Below are 21,227 nucleotides of genomic sequence, written 5' to 3' on the forward strand. Positions count from 1 at the left end.
TTGATATTTTGACGCCGAAACAAATATTGCCAGCTGAAATATTCAGTTTTAGAAATTTCAGGATTTGATTCGCGCAAGAGAGAACTTAGTGGAAGAGAGACGAAGGCTTTATCTCTGCATCCCTTTTCTCTAAGCTCCGCCCTACTTTGGTAATGACAAGTATGGGCGGAGTTCTGGGCGACTGTTTTCTCGTTCAGTTTACACCTTCATTCTGTACGAATGGACTGGGCGGACGCCTATTTACAATAGCAATTCTCGTTTTTTTTTATTATTTGAGAGAGGGGTACCAAGACGAGGCACGATCATTCCTTCGTTGACCGGTGACGCGAATGGACCTTTTTCTTTGACATTCCCTCGGACGATTATCGTTTGAAAATCTCGTCTGCGCAAAGAGCAAATTAATCCGAATATTGTGATAAGTTCTTAGATCCATCCGGACAATAGTGGTTCTATGTTTCAACATAAGACTTGGTGCGATTATTGAAGTATATTTATCAAAGTGAAGTGCGTATTTGAACAAAAATACAAAAATACTGAGACATTAATTTGTGCAAATTGTATTTTAAATATTTATGTATAAAACTCTTTAAGTAAGTCGCTGTGGACATTTACGATGAACTAAGCGTAAGAAGAATAATTTCATAAAAATTGAGGTTTGACGTTTGAAAACACAAGTGCCGGTTTGTGAAGACATTTTTGTAGATTTGACTGAATATTTTATTAAGCTTTCTGTAAAGCTCTCTATGTATGTTGTTGTAGACATTTTACATAGAAACTTTAAAAAAAGAATTTTGTAAAAATTTAGGTTTGACGTTTAAAAATTTAAGTGCCAGTCTGTAAAAAGATGTCGTTGTAGACATTTAATATGAACTAAACGTACGAAGAAGAATTTTGTAAAAATTGACGATTTACATTTGAAAATTTAAGTGGCATTTTTCGGACAGATTTTTGAAGAGTATTGTGGTAATTATGTTAAGCGTTCTGTAAAGCTCTTTATGTATGTTGTTGTAGACATTTTACAGAGAAACCTTTGAAAAATAATTTTGTAAAAATTGAGGTTTGACGTTTGAACACATTTAGTGCCGGTTTTTGGGCAGATTTGTGAAGAGTATTGGCAAATTGAGTATTGGCGGAGAGCTTCGCGAAGACTCGCTGGACTATTATGTATCGCGCCCTGGACGGATCCGCGCGCTGTTAGACCCGCCAGCCAAGATATCCGAGGAACGGGAGCTGGAAGGCCGTCGGGCGGAGCTGGCCAGCGGCTGGATGTGCAGCGAGGCGCTGCTGTGGCGCGGCGCGGCGCCGGCGCGCGCGTGGCGCCTGCCGGGCAGCTCGGAGGGCAGCCCGTCGCCGCCGCCGCCGCCGCTGCTGCCGCCCGGGCCGCCGCTGGCCGCGCTGCACTCCATGACAGAGATGCGCGCCGCGCCGGCGCCCAGCCCCAACAACCCGCACGGCATCGACACGATCCTTTCGCGGCCGGCGCTGGGGCCGCGCGGGCTCAGCCTGGCGGCGGCCGCGGCCAACGTGGCCCAGTACTTCCAGCACCAGGCCAAGCAAGGCCAGATGGACGCGCTGGCGCAGCGCGGCCTCTACTGGCCCGGCTTCCAGGGCCTGCTCACCAACCCGCTCGCCTGGAGAGACAGACTTAGCACGAGTAAGTGTAATCCTTCTTTTCTGTAAATGTCTTTGCACTGTTCCGTGTCTGTCTGCTGTGCTGGTCGGGGTTGTGGGCGTCTGTGTACCGGCCAACGTCGAGTCGGAATCGGAACCAGCTGACTAATTGAACTAAACACTAACCCCTTTCACTGCCTACACTGGGGTACTTCAATACCCCAGCACTACTTTATACCTCTAGAAAATTTGGTGATGGACCTACAATATTGTATTTATTTAGATTGGCAGTGACAGGTATATTGAAAGCTTTTAAATGGAAACTCACAGTAAAATCGGGATACAATTTTACATTGTTTCACATTTTCGATAAATTTCGCAACTTAGTTAAAAAATGCTTATCAAGAGCAGATCTGTCAGGAAGCTTAGATGCTTCTGTATCAGATCTGGGCATGCGGTGGGACAGCTTTCAATATAATCCTACTTTTCATAAACTAAGTTCTTCTTCTTTCTATATACAATAGAATGCACGCCTCTGGTCATGAGTCATCCATTAATGGATGATATGGCCGATGAAACCGTCTATTTCGTATCTACTAACCCCCATTAATCAATTGTTAATTGCTCTTTTATAAATCTTCTTCTTCTGTGATTGTCATGTCAAGACCCTTGACGTCGACTGATTTCATCATACAGCAAACCATAATTTCAATTTAACAGTAATGTGTCCTCACTGGGTTTTCCCGTGCCGATAATACATTTTACAATTATGCATTGTTTTACAAGTATTTGTTAGTTATCACTTTGTGATGAATCTTCAGGTCGGAATCGGATCTAGCTGATAAACTGAACGAACTTCTAATCCTTTTTGCTGCCAACGATATGACACTTCTTGAAATTTGGCGATATTTTTCTAAATCTGTATTTATTTAGATTAACGGAAGCAATGAAACCCAAATATAAATTCACAGTAAAGTCGGTACATATTTAATTTTTTTTTTAAATAATTCAAATAATATTGAGGAAGCTAAAAGCTTCCTCAAAAAAATCTAAAAGCTTTGGTTTCAGATCCGGGAATACAGTGGGAGCTTTCAAATAATAATAAAATAAAATAAATCAATTAAATTTTTACCTCTTTTAGGCCATTGTAGTGTGTCACAAGCTGTTTAAACAAATAATTATTATAACAGTGTTGGATTGCACCTCATCGTATTTCAAGCTATTTTTTCTATACATATTAAAAAAAAATGTAGAATCATTAAATTTTAAATATCAGTCACATAAATTGGAAGAACATTTTTCAAGGAATTTTGCAAATATTTGGACTTATGGTATTTTATTATTTTGCTTCTTTCAATATCTCTTCGTATGATATTTACTATTCGCCTCCGTAGTGTAATGGTCAGCACGCTCGGCTACCGTTCTGGAGGACCCGGGTTCGATTTCCAGGGGGGGTAAAAAATAAATATGAGTGATTTTTTCACTGTTGTATTTATTCAATATTACCCTGGACAAGTACCTGAAGCGGAGGTCTGATCGCCTTTCCTTCACGTTATAACGATCAAGATAACACTGCGTTTATATGACGCAGTGCCTTTTGCACCATTGGGGTGCGGATAAGGGTTTTATTATGATATTTATACCTTTTACTTTTATTATAGTTAATGTATTATGGAATATTTCTGTAAAATATTTATGTTTTTTCTGCATATATGTATTTCTATATATCTCTAACGGTTTTTACCTACTTATATGTCTATAAATGTAAAACTATGTAATTGTCCCAAAATGAGTTTTGTATATATATTTGCTAATTAAATCACACCTTGTATAATTTTTAGACCCAATTGCATCACATTTTTGTTGATCTATTTATTCAATCGAATAATCAATTTATGATTGATAGGTACATCAAAAAATAAAGAAGGTTGGCTTTCACATTTATTTGAAATAAGCGCAAAAAAAAATTTTGCTAATTTAAAATATATTTCAACAATTGGTATCACCAAATATATTTAACAATCAATTAATTTTCAAATAAGTTTTATAGGTAGCACAGTCGGTATCTTTCAGAAAAGGCCAAATTTACGTTATTTAATACCTTTCTACTTACAAAGGTTTCATTAACATAACAAACTGGCAATTTACTTATTAGTAAGAAAATATTTTCTTAACTTAACTTAATTTTTTCTAGGTAAACAATACAATTTATCCAAATTTATCGAAAAACGTGTTTCAATGCATTCAGCATCATTATACTGTGTTTGATAATGATGCTGAAGGAATCAAAGCACGTGTCACAATTGTTTTTTAGAGAAAGTGGTATTTGCTAAGTAAAAATTAAATTAAAAACGATAATAATTTATTGGATTTGTAAAATTTTCTAACTTCCATCTTTAATAAAATTACATTGTGAAAAAATGCATACATATGAATATCTTTCAGTAGATGTATAATAAAGTATTTTAACTTGCAAATATAGATCTTAGCGTAATGGTCACCACTCTCGGCTACCGTTCTGGAGGTCCCGGTTCGATTCTCAGGGGGGGGGGGGTCAGATAAAATGTAAGATGTAGTGATTTTTTCACTCTAATATTTATTCAATATCACCCTGCACTGGTACCTGAAGCGGAGGGTTCATCACCTTTCCTTCGTGGTTAACGATCAAGTTAACACTGTGTTTGTATGGTGCAGTACTCTATGCACCATTCGGATGCCCGATAAGGGTTTGAATATGAATATTGATAACTAAACATCATTTAATTTTGCGACGGAGATTGGTTGAAGTTCAAAATATTATGATACGAAAAATTTATATCAACTTAAATCACTTAAGATATTTCATTCGATTTTTCTAATAGTTTTATAAGAAATGATACTAAAATTACGTTAAAATAATTGGAATTGAAATGATAAGAACTTAGTGTATTTATTTAAGATATGACGAGATATGCAAACAAATTGATTTTTCTCTTTTTACTTGTTATTTTAGAGGTCCAAAAATCAATAGCCCACAGATTGATTTTCTTTAAACTCAGTTAAAAAATATCTGTTTGAAATCAGACAGCTGAACGAATTCTTCGGCAAGATCTAACAACATTTTTAGTGCGTTGAAGAATTGTCATATTTTATTAGGCATTTTTAAAAAATACCTACTATTTTCTTTATACATGGGCTAGGTTATACGTAATGACTCGATTGAGGGTAGGTGTATAACAGTAGCATATAGTAAGGTAACTAAGAAGGTTTTGACGTGTTATTAACACTGCGCCAAGATCAAGATAACACTGCGTCAATACGATGCAGTGCCCTATGCACTATTGGGTGCTTATGGGGTTAGAAGAGGAAGACGAATATCCTTAGTGGATGTGGCTGGTTTTGAAATATAAAGCCACATAAATATACGTATTGTATACATGTAGTTCGATAGGTTTCCGTTGCGGAATATTGCTGTCGACGACCATCGGATGGCGTGTCTAGGAGAGGGTCGGGGAGGGGAGTAGAAGAGGGGGGGTGATACAGTAATTGTGACGACATCTGGCTCTGGCGTTATTAACTTGCCAAATCAAACAAAACACTGTAATGCCTACCGTACGACCTACAGATACCTACCCACACCTTCAATATACTGTACGATAGAACCTACATACAATATACAATAGAACCAACCATAAATATTACATTATCCTACCTACATCCGGGCTTCATGCAAGTACGGCGTAGGTGACTCCGAATCACCTTCTTACAGCTGAGAAAAAAAAAAGAGTTTTCTTTGAAATGGAACTTTTTAGGAGGCAATTCGATAATTATCGAGTTGCCTCCTAAAAATAAAAAAAGTTACATGTATGTGATTATAATCAATAATTGGACGGTAATTGAGAGTAAAATTTCAAGGATGCGTCACGTTTACTTGGCATATTACGTTACATAAGAGAGAAGAGAGAAATAACTTAGAGAGAGGAGAAAGATAGTTATATATTCCAACCCACGGGAATGGAGCAAAAGAGACGTGAGTTAGTTAAATAGTGAATTTTTTTATATATAGCGTATGTATATATATATATATATATATATATATATATATATATATATATATATATACATATATATATATATATATATATATATATATATATATATATATATATATATATATATATATATATATATATATACATGCATTCACTTTACACACGTTCCACATTCACCAATTCTACCCATGATTGACAACCACACTAGTCAAAATTTTGGAACTCCTTAATATAATATGTTGCATTATACAAGTTTCAAGAATTTGTGAAATATGGATATTCAATAATAGGCAGAATGGTGACCGTTACAGAAGTGTATAAAGTGATCGCTTGATATATTGATCAATCTTGTGACACAGTGCGTATGAGTTCACAACAGCCATATATGTTGGATCGAGGGAAGCTTTTATTAAGCTGAGGCTCTTTTATTTGTAAAAGGTCTGCATCATGGATTTATTCACATATTTGAGACTCGCCTGAATATATACAAATGTGCATTCACACATATAAATATATTAATGAAGGCATTATGGGAATATCCATCAATTTTTAAACAGCGCAGTATATTTTATATAAACCAGAACAGGATATCAACAATTCAATGATAACTTAAAATAATAATAAAATAAATACACGTTGTTAATCAATAAGAATTTTATTTACAAGAATCATAAACGAGAAAATGAGATAGTTATCAATTTATATATGGTGTATATAGATGGAGACGTTTATTAGGAAGACATACATTTGGTTTACAACCGCCAGATACTAACTACCTTAATACGAAATTCAGCCATTAACTAGATTTATTATGCTTGCCTGGTATAATTGCTGCTTTAAATTTCGTTAAATAAATAATTAATAATTTTCACACGATTCAATCACGATTATGATATTAAAATCGCAACCGTATTAAAATTATATATCGGTCGATAAATCATAGATAGTATTTTACAGAATAGGCCCCTTTTTATAATTATCGTAATTACAACATGTTTTTTGGGAGTCCAAATCTATGTGCGCAAATTTGGGTTTCTCCACTTGTGTTAAAAAAAGTATTTATAAATATATATATATTTATATATATATATATATATATATATATATATATATATATATATATATATATATATATATATATATATATATATATATATATATATATATATATATATAAAACGTGGTAATATTTTCCTTTTGAAAATTAAGTGTAAATAATATGTAAAGTGGGTGTATGATAATAAAATAAACAATGTGTTGCTTTGTAATTAAAGAAACGACAATAAAAGTTTATTCTTAATTAATCTTTACAATAATTTTTATATCTATCTATCTATCTATCTGATTCTGACAGTTAATAATATTATCGGAAGTCTTTTGTTTTATTGTGAGCGACGCATGCGACATCTGGTGGTAGAACTGTATATGTAGGTACTATTTTGTAAGTACTTAATAAAATGTTTAGGTAAGTACCTAGTTATTTTATTACATCTCCCCCCTTGGGGAAGAAAATTCATAGTAAAATTTTCACTCGTCCTCCGGATCATCTTCTTGTAGTGAAGGGACTGGTATAAGTTTAGTGATATGATAAAGGTTTGCATTAGGATTTTTGCTTGTAAATTTTTGAATGATGAACATCTCTGAAATATCTTTTAAATTTTGATGTTTGCTTACCTGAGCATTTTGTATTAATTTTTCTAGTAAGTTTTCTAATGTTTGAGGAGCAGTATCCATTTTTTTTAAATTTTGTTTCTTTATTTTTGATTAACAAAATTGTCGTTTTATAACGTGGTAATATTTTCCTTTTGAAAATTAAGTGTAAATAATATGTAAAGTGGGTGTATGATAATAAAATAAACAATGTGTTGCTTTGTAATTAAAGAAACGACAATAAAAGTTTATTCTTAATTAATCTTTACAATAATTTTTATATCTATCTATCTATCTATCTGATTCTGACAGTTAATAATATTATCGGAAGTCTTTTGTTTTATTGTGAGCGACGCATGCGACATCTGGTGGTAGAACTGTATATGTAGGTACTATTTTGTAAGTACTTAATAAAATGTTTAGGTAAGTACCTAGTTATTTTATTACACATATATATATATATATATATATATATATATATATATATATATATATATATATATATATCAAAAGCTGGTTTAATTATTTGAAATTTCTCGCATAGTTATGTTAACTTAATTTACAACATTTTGAGTGTGTCCAAATACTTGTTCACAATGTCAATATGAAAATAACTCCTGTAATTGGAGATAATCTAGATATTATGAACAAGTGTTTGGACACATAATGTTGTAAATAAATTGTCTGGTCAAATTGTAAGCTTAAACAATAAAAATGAAAATGGTATTTTCTGGCGTTTTTCATGTGTGTGATTATAATCCAGGATTCGGACCTCACATACTAATATAAGAGTTTCTGCTCAGTAAAAAGCTTCTTTACATCTCACCAATAGATGTCTTTAGTGAAGTTCTAGTGATTCAAGAACAAGGTTTCTAAATTGGTTCATATATACAGAACTTCTAAGAATTTGAGTAGTGTGGTTGTCAATAATGGGTAGAATTGGTGAATGTTACACGTGTGTAAAGTGATCACTTAAACCAGCCTATGACGGTCGTCAGCACCGTAAATGCCTTTTTTTTTCTTCGTCTTTGATAAGATGTCAAAAAAAAAAAAAATAATTTAATTTAATTAAACGTCCCTAAGTTAGGCGGTTTTTTATTTTTTTTATTCAATTTATGCTAATCTAGGTTCGCACCCAGAAACTTTTATACAGTACCCTATGCACTATTGAGTACAGATGAAAGTAAAAAGAAGAAAAATATCTTCAAAATCCACCATATCCATGAATATGCAAAGATTTATTTGTAAAAATAAAATATTTTATCAATTGATTCGGCAGTCAATTTGTGGTAAAATCTTTGCAAAATGCATCGAACCACACATCACAATAGATTCTAAGAAATAGTGGTATTTACCAAATAAATAAAATGAAAAATCTAATAAAAAATTGTCTTCAGAACGGTGCATAGGTATCCAAAAATAATTATTTATATAGAGCCATTTTTTTGTCCTTAAATAAAATATGTATACGACGACTTTTGAGTTTATTAATATAAAGACGACTAGTTTCAAGAACATCAGTAGTTCTCGAAACTAGTTTCGTTTACATTAACACACCCAGAAATGGTTTTCTACAAGTGTTTTATTCTATATTAAAATCATCATGTTATTCCGCAATGTTGATGCCGAATCAGTAAATAATGTTACATATCGCTCACTCCTTTCAAGAACGTCATAAATCATAAAACTTCATATTTCAGGAGAACGTTTTTAAAGTTTAAAAATATAACACATTTTATTAAAAATAACTATCAAGCCACTTATTGAACTTTTTACTATGCAACACATCTTTTTAGGTAAAACCTGAAGGTTATTTCACAATTTGAAAAACATTTAATATATTAAAAAAAATAATTAAACAATACCTTTTCTTCAAAATGCAAAAACAACACTTTCTGCCCTGTAGCGGGTAAATATTATGTTAAAAATATGCCGCTTTTACTGGGATATAGTACATTTTCTAGGCATTCCGAAAACGTGCACAACCGAAATTTGATGATTTTTGATTTATGACGTTCTTGAAAGGAGTGAGCGATATGTGTCGCCTACTTTTAAAATCCGCCAGATCAAATTTTATAAGATTTTAAAATGAATACTCTATCGGAATGCCAATTGTGAGTTTTATTGTTTAAAATATTTATACACTTGAAAACCCTGCTAAAAAATACTTTAAAACAGCGCTGTATTTCAAATTCCACTATATTCATGGAACTTGCCTTCCGACCCATATTGGCCAATCAGAGAGCGGGGATAGGTCAAAAATTAATATGACGCCATTATCGGTTTATGTTTCGTGTTTTTTTTTATACTAAATGATTTTCTAAAAAAATGGGAAAATTCTCTATTACATAATATTTTATCTAATGATAGACAAATCTTTGAAACATAAATGTTATCCGGAGAATTAAGCATTTTTTGTAAAATCAACTTGGATCTGGCGGACTTTGAAAGTAGGGTCCACATATCGCTCACTCCTTTCAAGAACGTCATAAATCAAAAATCGTCAATTTTCAGTTGTGCATGTTTTCGGAGTGCCCACAAAATGTACTATATCCCAGCAAAAGAGGCATATCTTTAACTTAATATTTACCCGCTACAGGGCAGAAAGTGTTGTTTTTGCATTATGAAGAAAAGGTATTGTTTAATTATTTTTTTAAATAATCTAAATATTTTTCAAATGGAGAAAAAATCTTCAGGTTTTACTTAAAAAAATCTGCTGCACAGTAAAAAGTTCAAAAAGTGGCTTGATATTTATTTTTAATACATTGTGTTACATTTTTAATCTTTAAAAACGTTCTCCTGAAAAATCAAGTTTTTTGATTTATGACGTTCTTGAAAGGAGTGAGCGATATGTCCGATTCGGGTCGTAATATAACATATATTTGTTATTGTATATCGATACACGTATAGGAGCAGTGGGTAAGTACCTTAAGCCCGGTCCAATAATGTACCCACCGGTGGCATATGGCGTTATTAAGGTCCAGTCACACATCACCTTCGCAATATTAACTCTGATGTGTTTAGCCACATGATTAAGAATGTTTGCACACTGGAGTAAATAACCAATCATTACATATGTCGCGTGCGTTATGTGACGTATGACGTATTGGATTCATAAATAACACATATTATTACAGACTTCAAGTGTAATTTTCGTACGTGTTATACACAATATATTAATAGTAGGAGTATGTGTGTATAAATTAGCATGGACTCTATCTTAAAACGGAATATTCGATAGCCCGCAAATTATTTTTCTCTGAACCCAAGTAACATTTATCGTAATTGAACTTTTTTCTTAAAACAGTTTTTCGAAGTTCCTTTTCAAAATAAATATATGGTTTTAAAAAAAAAGAGTTATTGGAAAGTAAAGGGTGAAAAATGTGATAAAAGTATTTTTCAATAAATATTCTTAAAAAAAAAACAAATTCCAATATGTACTCTTTAAAAAAAAATCGTTGAGACACGTTTGGCTTTTTGCGCAGCCAGTCGTTTTCTGGATTGTTTTTTTGCAAGTTCCCCCTTAAGAGAACACAACACGAAGAATTAAGATTTTGATGGCAATTCCTTAATTTGATTTATGTTTTGATCTGACATGACTGCTTTTGAGTATTGGACATACCTGATCATGTCAAGTTTTGCTCGGTCTTCTTCTGTTTCTTTTTAAATGTAGTTTTAGTTTAGTTAGTAATGTCTTTAAGAAATTTTGTCTTGTCTGCCTCAGTGGTGTAATGTTTAGCGTGTTCAGCTACCGTGCTGGAGGTTCCAAGTTCAATTCCCAGGGGGGGGGAGGGTTAAATAAATAAAAGTGTTTTTTTCACTCTAATATTTATTCAATATTACCCTAGACTGGTACCTGAAGCGCAGGGCTGATCACCTTTCGTTTATGTGTTTCGTTCACTATCAAGATAACATTCCGTTTATATGATGCCATCCGCCGCCGTAGTGTAACGGTCAGCACGCTCGGCTACCGTTCTGGAGGTCCCGGGTTCGATTCCCAAGGGGAGTAAAATAAATAAAAGTGATTATTTCACTGTAATATTTATTTAATATTACCATGGACTGGTACCTGAAGCGGAGGGCTGATCACCTTTCCTTCATGTGTAAACGATCAAGATAACACTGCGTTAATATGACACAGTGCCCTATGCACCATTGGGGTGCGGATAAGAGTTTTATTATTAATTTATTATATGATGCAGTGCCCTATGCACCATTGGGTGCTGATAAGGGTAAGAAAAAGAAGAAGATAAGAAATATTTCTTCTTGTTCCTTTGATAGTAACGTGTATCTTTGACATGTTTTTTTTTTCCTATAATCAGCGTTAATTCAATCCGACCCATTCGAGTTTTGATGTTCCCCGTCTTACCTTGTAATAATTATAATGGGTTATCATTCGTTATTGAATGTGAGATTATCTTGTTAATAATTGCGGCACTCCAACACGGGAAGTGTAATTATTAGAGCGCCATTGTAGATACGCCTATGGACGGAAACCTTATCGCTTACATACATATCTCTTGTGTGTAAGCGATCCCTACCCTTCTGTGCGGGCCCCTCTCGATATTAATTAAACTATAAACATATTTCCCAACTTAGTTTAATAGGAATTTACGTTGTATAAATAAGCTGTTAGCTTAACGATAAGGTCAGCTCTGGTTTAATAACGGAGAAAGCTCCGTTTAATGGGAAGGTAATGTTAATGATAATGATCATATCATAGTAATTGTGTAGGAAAATATAGCTCGACTAATGATACTAAAATAAGGCTTCTTAGGCTATTTTGAATCCTTAAATTAGACCTACGTGTCTATTTACGGTTTAATATTGTTAAAAACGCAACTTAAAGCAATTTTAACGTATTTGGATTAAAATATGGGCAAACGTATCAGTCAAAATATGTTGTATTGCTTATCATGTAAAATTTTAATTATTACATTCGATAGTATGTTATGCATAATTTACATAATCGATATTACCCTGGACTGATACCTGAAGCGGAGGGCTGATCACCTTTCCTTCATGTGTTAACCGATCAAGATAACACTGCGTTTATATGATGCAGTGCCCTATGCACCGTTGTGGTGCGGATAAGGGTGTGAATGACATGAAATGTAGTTTCTGAGATTAGCGGTATCGAACATATGCACCAACGTTTTGATATATGTATATTAGGATATATATTAGTCATATATATGTAGTTATTATAATTATTTAACCTATTTAGGTATTCAATATTGAATTCTAACAGCGTTTAATGTACCTAACAGCTTGCTGAAATGTTGAGTTGAGAATAATTTGAACATTTGTCAATTGATGAGTTAATTTGGTATGGAAAATGATAACGAAATAGCCTACTGTGCTGATAACAACAATGCAGACAAGCCGTGTAAGTACTATGTTCCTCTTTATTCAGGTTAGTAAAATCAACCTTATGTCAAATATGGTGTATGAACTATTATCGCGCGATGATAAAATATTATTAATTTTCATGTATTGCACAACGAGACACTTTAAAACCTATTCACCGTTACTATGTATTACAATAAAGACGCGTCATAATAGGGGAAGTTGGTGTACCCTGAACAATTTTTTTTAATTTAATAAATTTATTCGTATTTGATAAAATTCTATTCAACTTTAGTACATCACAGCAAAACCTTGATATTCATTTTAAAGTCAAATAATGTATGGCAAAACAACAGATATGGTTTTGTAAAAATAATGTATATTTAAACTTTAAATAATACTTATAATTAAAATGTACGTTTGATAAACTGCAGTTAACAAAATCTGATTTTTACATATGAAAATAAAACATTTGTAAGAGGCCATTTTTTTTATTTCACCAAAGTAAACACGATTTTTCAGAAAAATAGAAGTGTTTATGATTGGGTGAAAATACAAACTGTCAGTTTTTGTTATGTTATCAGTCTCTAAAAAGTTTGTGCAAAATTAAAAAATAATAGCGTAAGTGAATTTTATATTTAAGTCTACGTGGTACTAAATTTCTCGCATGCGTTTCAATGTATTCCGCGTCATATTCGAACACTGTATGTGAAGCTAAGTCAAAATACGTGTCATAATAGATTTTACGAAATAGTGGTATTTACCAAAGGTATGCCAAATACTTGAAAGTGGTCAGGTTAGGAGTCGTAACAATCGGCGGGTATGTATGAGGAGATGCATGAACGTGGGAGAGGCGAAGAATGTTTGCAAAGACAGAGTGGTGTGGCGTTCTATTCTCTCTGCCTACCCCTGCGGGGAAGCGGCGTGATGATTAGTTAGTTTTTTTTAGTTTTTGGTATTTACCAAGTAAAACTAAAAATGGATAGATATTACTACAAAGTCGAATTAATTAATGAAATAAGGGAATTCTTACTAACATACCTATAAAGTACAAGAAAAGAGTAAAAATCCCGTATAAAGGTAGTTTGTCAATTTATAATAAGTATTACTTTTCAAACTGCAAAGTAGAAAAGTACAAAGCGCTCCCCTAGCGTTAAGTCAGCGATCGACACATCGAAGGGACATGATAACAGCATATTAAAATATTCACAGTACGCCACTAGATATTTACATTAAGGACTGTTACAAGTTGATTAATGCGTACGTAATATAAGAGATATACTGCAGATATATCAATTACACCATATGGCCGTGTTTGTCAACTCGTTTGACACTAATCTCAATATGGTGCGGAGATAAGGAATATAGCTAGTCCTCCGATTCTGGGGTCTCGGTGTATCGATATAGGTACAGTAAATCCTCTACTTGCGATTCGACTTACGTGAATTCATACTTACCCGATTTTGAAAAAAAAAAGTTTTTTTATTCAAGTCGTTTGTTAACATAAACTATTGTGTTGATAGTCAGAGAGAGAAAGAGAGAAACTTAAATGCAAGTATGTATGTACTCACAGAAATAATTATGTACTTACAAAATTAAAAATATTTAATTCAATACAAACATATAGATCTATTCTGTTTTCACGTATCGCTCACTCCTTTCAAGAACGTCATAAATCAAAAATCGTTAATTTTCACTTGTGCATGTTTTCAGAATGAAAACATGCACAAGTGAAAATTAACGAAAAATGTACTATACCTGAAAATGTACTATATCCCAGCAAAAGAGGCATATTTTAAACTTAATATTTACCCGCTACACGGCAGAAAGTGTTGTTTTTGCATTTTGAAGAAAAGGTATTGTTTCATTATTTTTTTTTTAATTTACTAAAAAAAAATTAAATGGAGAAAAAATCTTCCGGTTTTATCTAAAAAGATCTGTTTGCCAGTAAAAAGTTTAATAAGTAGCTTGAAATTTATTTTTGAAAAATTATATTATATTTTTAAACTTTAAAAACGTTCTCCTGAAAAATCAAGTTTTTTGATTTATGACGTTCTTGAAAGGAGTGAGCGGTATGTATTATATCCTGGTAGGTAGGAAGATATTGCTTTTTAGCAATAAGCCCGCCAATGTACTTATTTATTTTCTATACATGAAGTTTAAATAAATAAATATAATTAGAATATTACAATGATATCCAAATGATATTTATTTATTCATATTATTACATTTCACAAATTTTTTTTCGTCTTATACGATTTTCCGACTTACATGAAAACATTTGGATGGAATTAATCACGTATGTAGAGGTCTTACTGCATCGGGACACCCACACCTGAATGATTTACTCAAATGAGCGTCTGTAAATTAATTAATTACATCGATAGCTGACTTTATTGGATGTTTGCGGAATTACGGCCGCAATTATTATGAGCAGTAGATCATTAGTCTACTTAACGTTGTGCTGCGTAGTGTTATTTATGACGTGCGTATCACTTCCTAGTATCATTATACATTCAATTCGTCATAATATGTGTATATTAGCATAATTTTCTTGTTAAGAACTATGAAAGAATCGAAATATGGAAGGCACTGGGATACAAGCTATTTTATCTATTCTATTATTCGCCAAGATGGCCGAACACTAATCTGCCAAAATGTCAAATAATTTCAATGGTTTTAATACGATACGCGTTAATTTTAACCTTAGATTACTATACTATCCTACTAGTGACGTTTTTACAAATCATACGTAAAAAAATATGACATAGAAATAAAACGTGAATAAATAATATAATCATAAACTTTTATTATTTTTTAAGTAAAAGTAATTTTTTTTACGAAAAAAGGTACATTAGGAAGGTACTGTGAAGCAAGGGGCGCAGGAACGACGCGAACTCGTCTGAGGAATCGCATTTCGACCGCAGTCTGCTTTCATAATTTTTTTGCCAACTCCATGCTTCGCTTTCAAACATAAGGGTTGGAACCACGACACCGTTGTATACTGTCACTTTAGCTTTAGCTGATAGGTTTTTATTTTCCATAACCGATTTCAGTGCACCATTCTATCTAGTTGTTGGGTAATATATCCAAAATTAAACAAGGTTTATTGTATTGAATTCTATATTTATTGATGTATATGTTAATACGTGACGCGTTTCGTCTTATTAATACATTATCAAACACTCATGATTTGATAACTCAGAGTGTTTGATAATGTCTTCACAAGACGAAACGCGTCACGTATTAACATATACATAAATAAATGTAGAATTCAATCCAAAACTTGTTTAATTTTGGATATATTACCCAACAATTCGATATGGAATTCTACCAACTGTCTGCAGTTACAATAAATATTATCTAGTTAACTCAAGTGTATTGTATTTGAAAATAGGAACCAAGTTGTGCCAGACAGAGTATTGAGCCTTGACGCTCAGCCCGCGACACTAACCACGCGATCTTATTTAAGGTGTTTTTTTTATTTAAACATGTTGCCATGTTGATATAATTCTCCTTGGAAGTGAATATAATTCTCATCTCGCCCTCGCAACCCCTCTTGACCAAAAAACCCTCACGCCGCGTGATGATGACAGACGACATTAGCGGGACCAAATGGCGGGGTAGGTACCTACCCTCCAGGCTCCAGCCTCCGCTCCCCGTCGCCTCATTTCTTCCCACCCCCCACCCCTGCTGCAAGCTGCTGCAGTTTGCTGTGATCTGTGACGGACACCCCTTATCTTGTACGATCCAACAGTTCTCACATTTGAATAATTTATTAAATCGTAGTCGTGGAGAAAGTGACCAATTACCTAAACGTAAAATGTTCAGGAGGGCCAGTCACTTTAATGTAGTAATTTTAAATCAAATACAAATTTTTTGAGTCTACTAAGATGCATTTTATTAACGAAAACCCATAAAAAATTATATTGTGACAAATGTTTCGCCTTGTTAGGGCATTACCAAACGAATGTATAATGCCCTATGTCGAATGCCCTAACAAGGCGAAACAATTGTCACAATATATTTGTATATTTTTTTGTTAGTAAAATACAACTTGGTAGACTCGAAAAATCTGTGTTTGATTTCATAGTAATACATAAATCAAAATGAAGTTCAACAAATTAAACGCCAAATCAATAAATAAGTCACTTTTGCTTGGCAAGAAAGTAAACATCAATGCAGTTAGTAATTTTTACCGAGTCAGTATGTTATACTTCCAAATCCTTTGGGATTTTTTCAGGGCAATATAAAGCTAGTAAGGTATCAAATAGTCAATTATCACGTTTTTCTAAAACAATGCACTTGGTCACTTTCTCCTGTATGACTACGAAATGTGATATAATATGCAAGTGTCTCAACTCGAAATGACACATCTATTGTTTTATGTGAAAGACGACGGAAGTCCGAGAATCCCAGAGCTTACGACCTGAATTGGCTGGCTTAAGTGATCACTTTATACCAGCGGTCGGAGAATTTTTTTTAAAAGCAATCCCCCAAAATATTATAACGTTAGTCGATATTACCCCCTCCCCCTATTTTGAAAAGAATACAATCAATGTTTGTTTATTTAGAATAATATTAATTTATTGAATTAATTTACACGAAAAAGAAAAAAAATAGTAAGTTTATAGACAAAAAAATATTCTCAAATTGGATCAAACGAAAATTCAGGGTTTTCGGTTTTTTTCTTTTTCAGTTATTGGAGAAATGAATTTGTTTCATGTTTGATACAATTACTTAAAAAATGGGACTTTTTGAAAAAAAATATTACCCTTATTACCCCAAAATATTATTTTTTACCCATTTGGGGTAATTTACCACGGTTCCCCGACCGCTGCTTTATACACTTGTATAAATGTACATGTTGCAAATGTTCAGTATCATTTTTTTTTGGATTTAGATCAACGAGTTCTATAGATAAATACCAGCTAAATATACAATATTTATGTAGACTTTCAAACTTCTTTTATGAAATAATAAATCACTTTTTATTCCAAACAAAAATTCTTCACTATAAAGAAACTGTTTTTATTAATAATTTTCCCTTAAATATTAAATATGATATAAACAAAATAGAAGACATATAGTTGAAACTTTGTGAAGTCGTTCAATAGATAGTCGTAGAGCATCGTAGCTGCGTAGGTCCTACATATGTAATCATTACGCGTAAATACTCTCGCTCCGTATCTTGTAGCAGCTACACAACACGTGTATGGGTATTTGTTTGGCGTAGCTCAAGAAGAAGATGTTAAGGGTTGCTACGAATTCGTGGGGTGAATAGAAATCTCCCTTAGATTACAGAGCCGCCTGCGAAAGTACTCTCAACTGCCTAACTTGAAAATGTTGTGTTTCGTGTCTGAAAAGCGTTCCCTGAAATAGTCTGAAAATCTTTTCAGCAAGATAATGTACGTATGTTTAATTAAAAATATACACACGCCAATCATGAAATACAGGGATTTTCAGGTCCTGAATTAATTGTTTTTTTTGGAGTATTTTCCAGTACTCTCGTTCATCAAGCTAATAACACATGCCATTCGTAATCATATTAAAACTCTAAAATTTTAAAACAGAATTTACAGTTGTAAGATTCTAGAAAAATATTCAATTAAGAGGAGCAATATTGATTTTAATACACCTATAAAACGTTTATTGAATAAGTAATAATACATATTTACGGGCCATGAATGTTACAAGAAACACCAACTATTATAACGTCCCCTGAACAGGCCTGAAAGGTAATTAACGGTGACCGTTTCAGTTATTTCAGAGCCTGTGACGCTTTCTACACTCCTGGCAAAATTATTAGACTCAGCCTATCACCCTCTTAGCTACTATGCTTGAGTTTCTAGTGACGGTATAAAATTTAAGCATTTTAGCGCTCATATACAAATATGGATATTAATTTTCAAATGTAAAGCTTCAAACATTTAATTTACCCCATATTGGTGAAATAATAATTTTATAATAATGTTCTCCTCAACAGATGGAAAAAAAGCTAAAAATGAAACATTCTGAGGATCCACTGTATCCCTTGAAATTTTTGTGGGGACAATGCATACCTATTTCTGTTATTTATTTATTTTTATTTATTTGAACTTTTTGTACAATATGTGTGTACATTGGCGGGCTTATTGCTATAAAGCAATATCTTCCAACCAACCAAAAAAAACAGACTAGTGTGAACGATCTAGGCTTGTACCTTTTGATGTCTGTTAGAAATTAGTAGGAAAATTTAGCTTAATATATAATGAATTTATACAATAAAAAATAAATTGTAATTTCAAAATAAAATAAAGTATGTTTTTATGATCCTAATAATATTGAAGCGGACTGTATTTCTAGCGGCGAATAGCGACTCCCGCCGTTATAACGACCCGTTTACGGCATTCAGTGTATAACGATCTCTCTACACTCTACAGTGTGTAACGATTCCGTTACAATGTGTAACGATAAACGGAAGTACTACTACTTTAATCAATTAGGGGCTGCGAGCTATTGAGAACTAATCCAATAGGTGTCGTGTATAGATATAACCCATTAACTTTGTGTGTAGGTAAATGAAAACGAAACTTACCCTTATTTCGTATAAGCAATAAATTTTACGATTTAACCCTTGTTTATTGGTGTTTATTATTGAGCATTAATTTATAACTTAATTCCGTTTTATTAATTTTCGTACACAAAAGTTTCGTGGTACAATTGTTTTTACTACTATAATTACATGCTTTTTAAGTTTATATATATTGTAAAAATTTATTTATGCAAAATACCAGGTGACCAGGCTCGAACTCCTTTTTTAAGCTTAAATTACAATATGGACTCTTATAGAGGTTAAATTAACAATATTTTGGTTACGTCCAATCCATGTTCACAAATATTCGATCATATTAATTTTTCTCCGAAGACGATGCAATCCAGAAAAAAATATCCCAAAAATTTAATAAAGCATTCCGTTTAACTACTTTTTATAAGAAACGATAGCGGTTCAAACTCGCATGTGCTAAGTTCTGAGTCACATTTATTATATAAATATGTACAATAAACAACGTACTCGTATATACAACATTTTGAGTGTGTCCAAATATTCGATTATAAATCTGGATTATCTCCAATTAAGAGTTATTTTTTATATTATTTTTTTTACATTTCAACAAAGATGAAGAATAATATGGAAATCTGCGCATTTCCAGGGCTTAGGACCATCATAGGCTTGGTTAAGTGATCACTTACTCACGTCAAACATATCCTAGCAAATACGCACCATTAAATCGCACTTTTAATAATTCTTGAGAAGTTAAAAGGCTCATAAATAGGCAGCTTTCGTAACGGAGCTTTAAAAAGCAATATAAAATAGTTAGAGATAATATTTCCGAACAATTTGAAATTCTAAATATTCGAGAGAGAGCCGTTTAATTCCATTTTCATTCTGATGAATATATAAGCTAATTTCCATATTAATTTCAACGAAAGTATCCTTTCCTCTCACAATCGGACTTTAACCCAATTAGTAGGATTAACAAGCTCAATTATAAAACAAAAGCCTTCTTTACATGTTTAATTATTGTCTCCCCCCAGACCCGCGTCCTTTTAATGTTTAAAATTAACAAAATAAGTGGTATTCTTAATTAGGGGTAAGGGAGAAGGGGAGATGGTTAATGATCACGAGAGAATGAGACACTGTAGAGCGGCGGCGCAGAAAGAGAGGGTGCAGAGACAAACAAAGGGAAAAATAAGGGATGGAAAGAGAAGGGTGTGACCCCGGATTCCGTCGGATGTTTAAGGGAAAAATCTGGTTCACTGAATATGGCCGCATTAACAGTAAAAGGTTTATTGTCGTAATCATTTCGGGTTATAGCTGAAGTTGTTGTTTTAATTGTTTTATATTGTTCATATCCCGTTATATGGTGCTTTATTATCTGAGAGATACTATTTTTATGGCGGGAATGAAGCAATGAAATTTCGTAATGTATCGCAAATAAGGCTATACGTATTTTTTTTTACAAACCTTTAATCGTTGTACTTACAGATAAAGTAGGTAGATAATGTAGGTTACTGGTTAGAGCGTTTAGCTGCCGTGTTGGAGGTCTCGGATTCGACTGTCAAGGGGGTCGAAATATATTTATATTTTATTTCGAAAGTTTATTAAATACAACCCAGGACCTCAGGTTATTTTAATAAATTATGTCCTAGTCATACATCTCAACATAACAAGAAGGATATGAGTATTTACAAGGATTATGACCTGTCATTGGCTGGTTAAGTGATCACTTTATTCACGGGATCACGGGATGTCATAAGCCCTGTCAATACTCTAACTTCCATATTCTTATTCATCTATGTTGAGATTTCAAAATGTAATAATAATTCAAATGTGGAACAAATCTAGATTTGTGAAAAAGTATTTGGACACACTAAAAATGCTACGGATTATATCATACTTTGAATTTTACTTCCCGTAGTTATAGTTGACTTGTTTAAAATTGTTTTTGAAGTATGTTCTTAAAAATCTAAGTTTAATTAAGGGAATTTTTTAACACCTTTTTATGAAATATAGCAGTCTGATGATGTCGGTAACGACGAAAC

The 21,227-nt window shown here is 32.9% G+C and overlaps 1 protein-coding gene across 1 annotated transcript in view; it reads left to right on the plus strand.

Moving 5' to 3' along the window:
• The first annotated feature begins 1,057 nt into the window (after positions 1–1,057).
• Positions 1,058–21,227, plus strand: part of LOC148313025 (homeobox protein Nkx-6.2-like) — an 89,311-nt gene continuing 69,141 nt past the window's right edge. Inside the window, exon 1 of the mRNA XM_088270323.1 lies at positions 1,058–1,654. Within this exon, the coding sequence (XP_088126449.1) occupies positions 1,267–1,654 (388 nt within the window). The 5' untranslated portion in view covers positions 1,058–1,266. The remainder of the gene's footprint in view (positions 1,655–21,227) is intronic.

The sequence above is a fragment of the Brachycentrus maculatus genome, unplaced genomic scaffold (assembly GCF_059751285.1).
Source record: "Brachycentrus maculatus isolate JH-2025_06_01 unplaced genomic scaffold, ASM5975128v1 h1tg000026l, whole genome shotgun sequence".
NCBI classification, from domain to species: domain Eukaryota; kingdom Metazoa; phylum Arthropoda; class Insecta; order Trichoptera; family Brachycentridae; genus Brachycentrus; species Brachycentrus maculatus.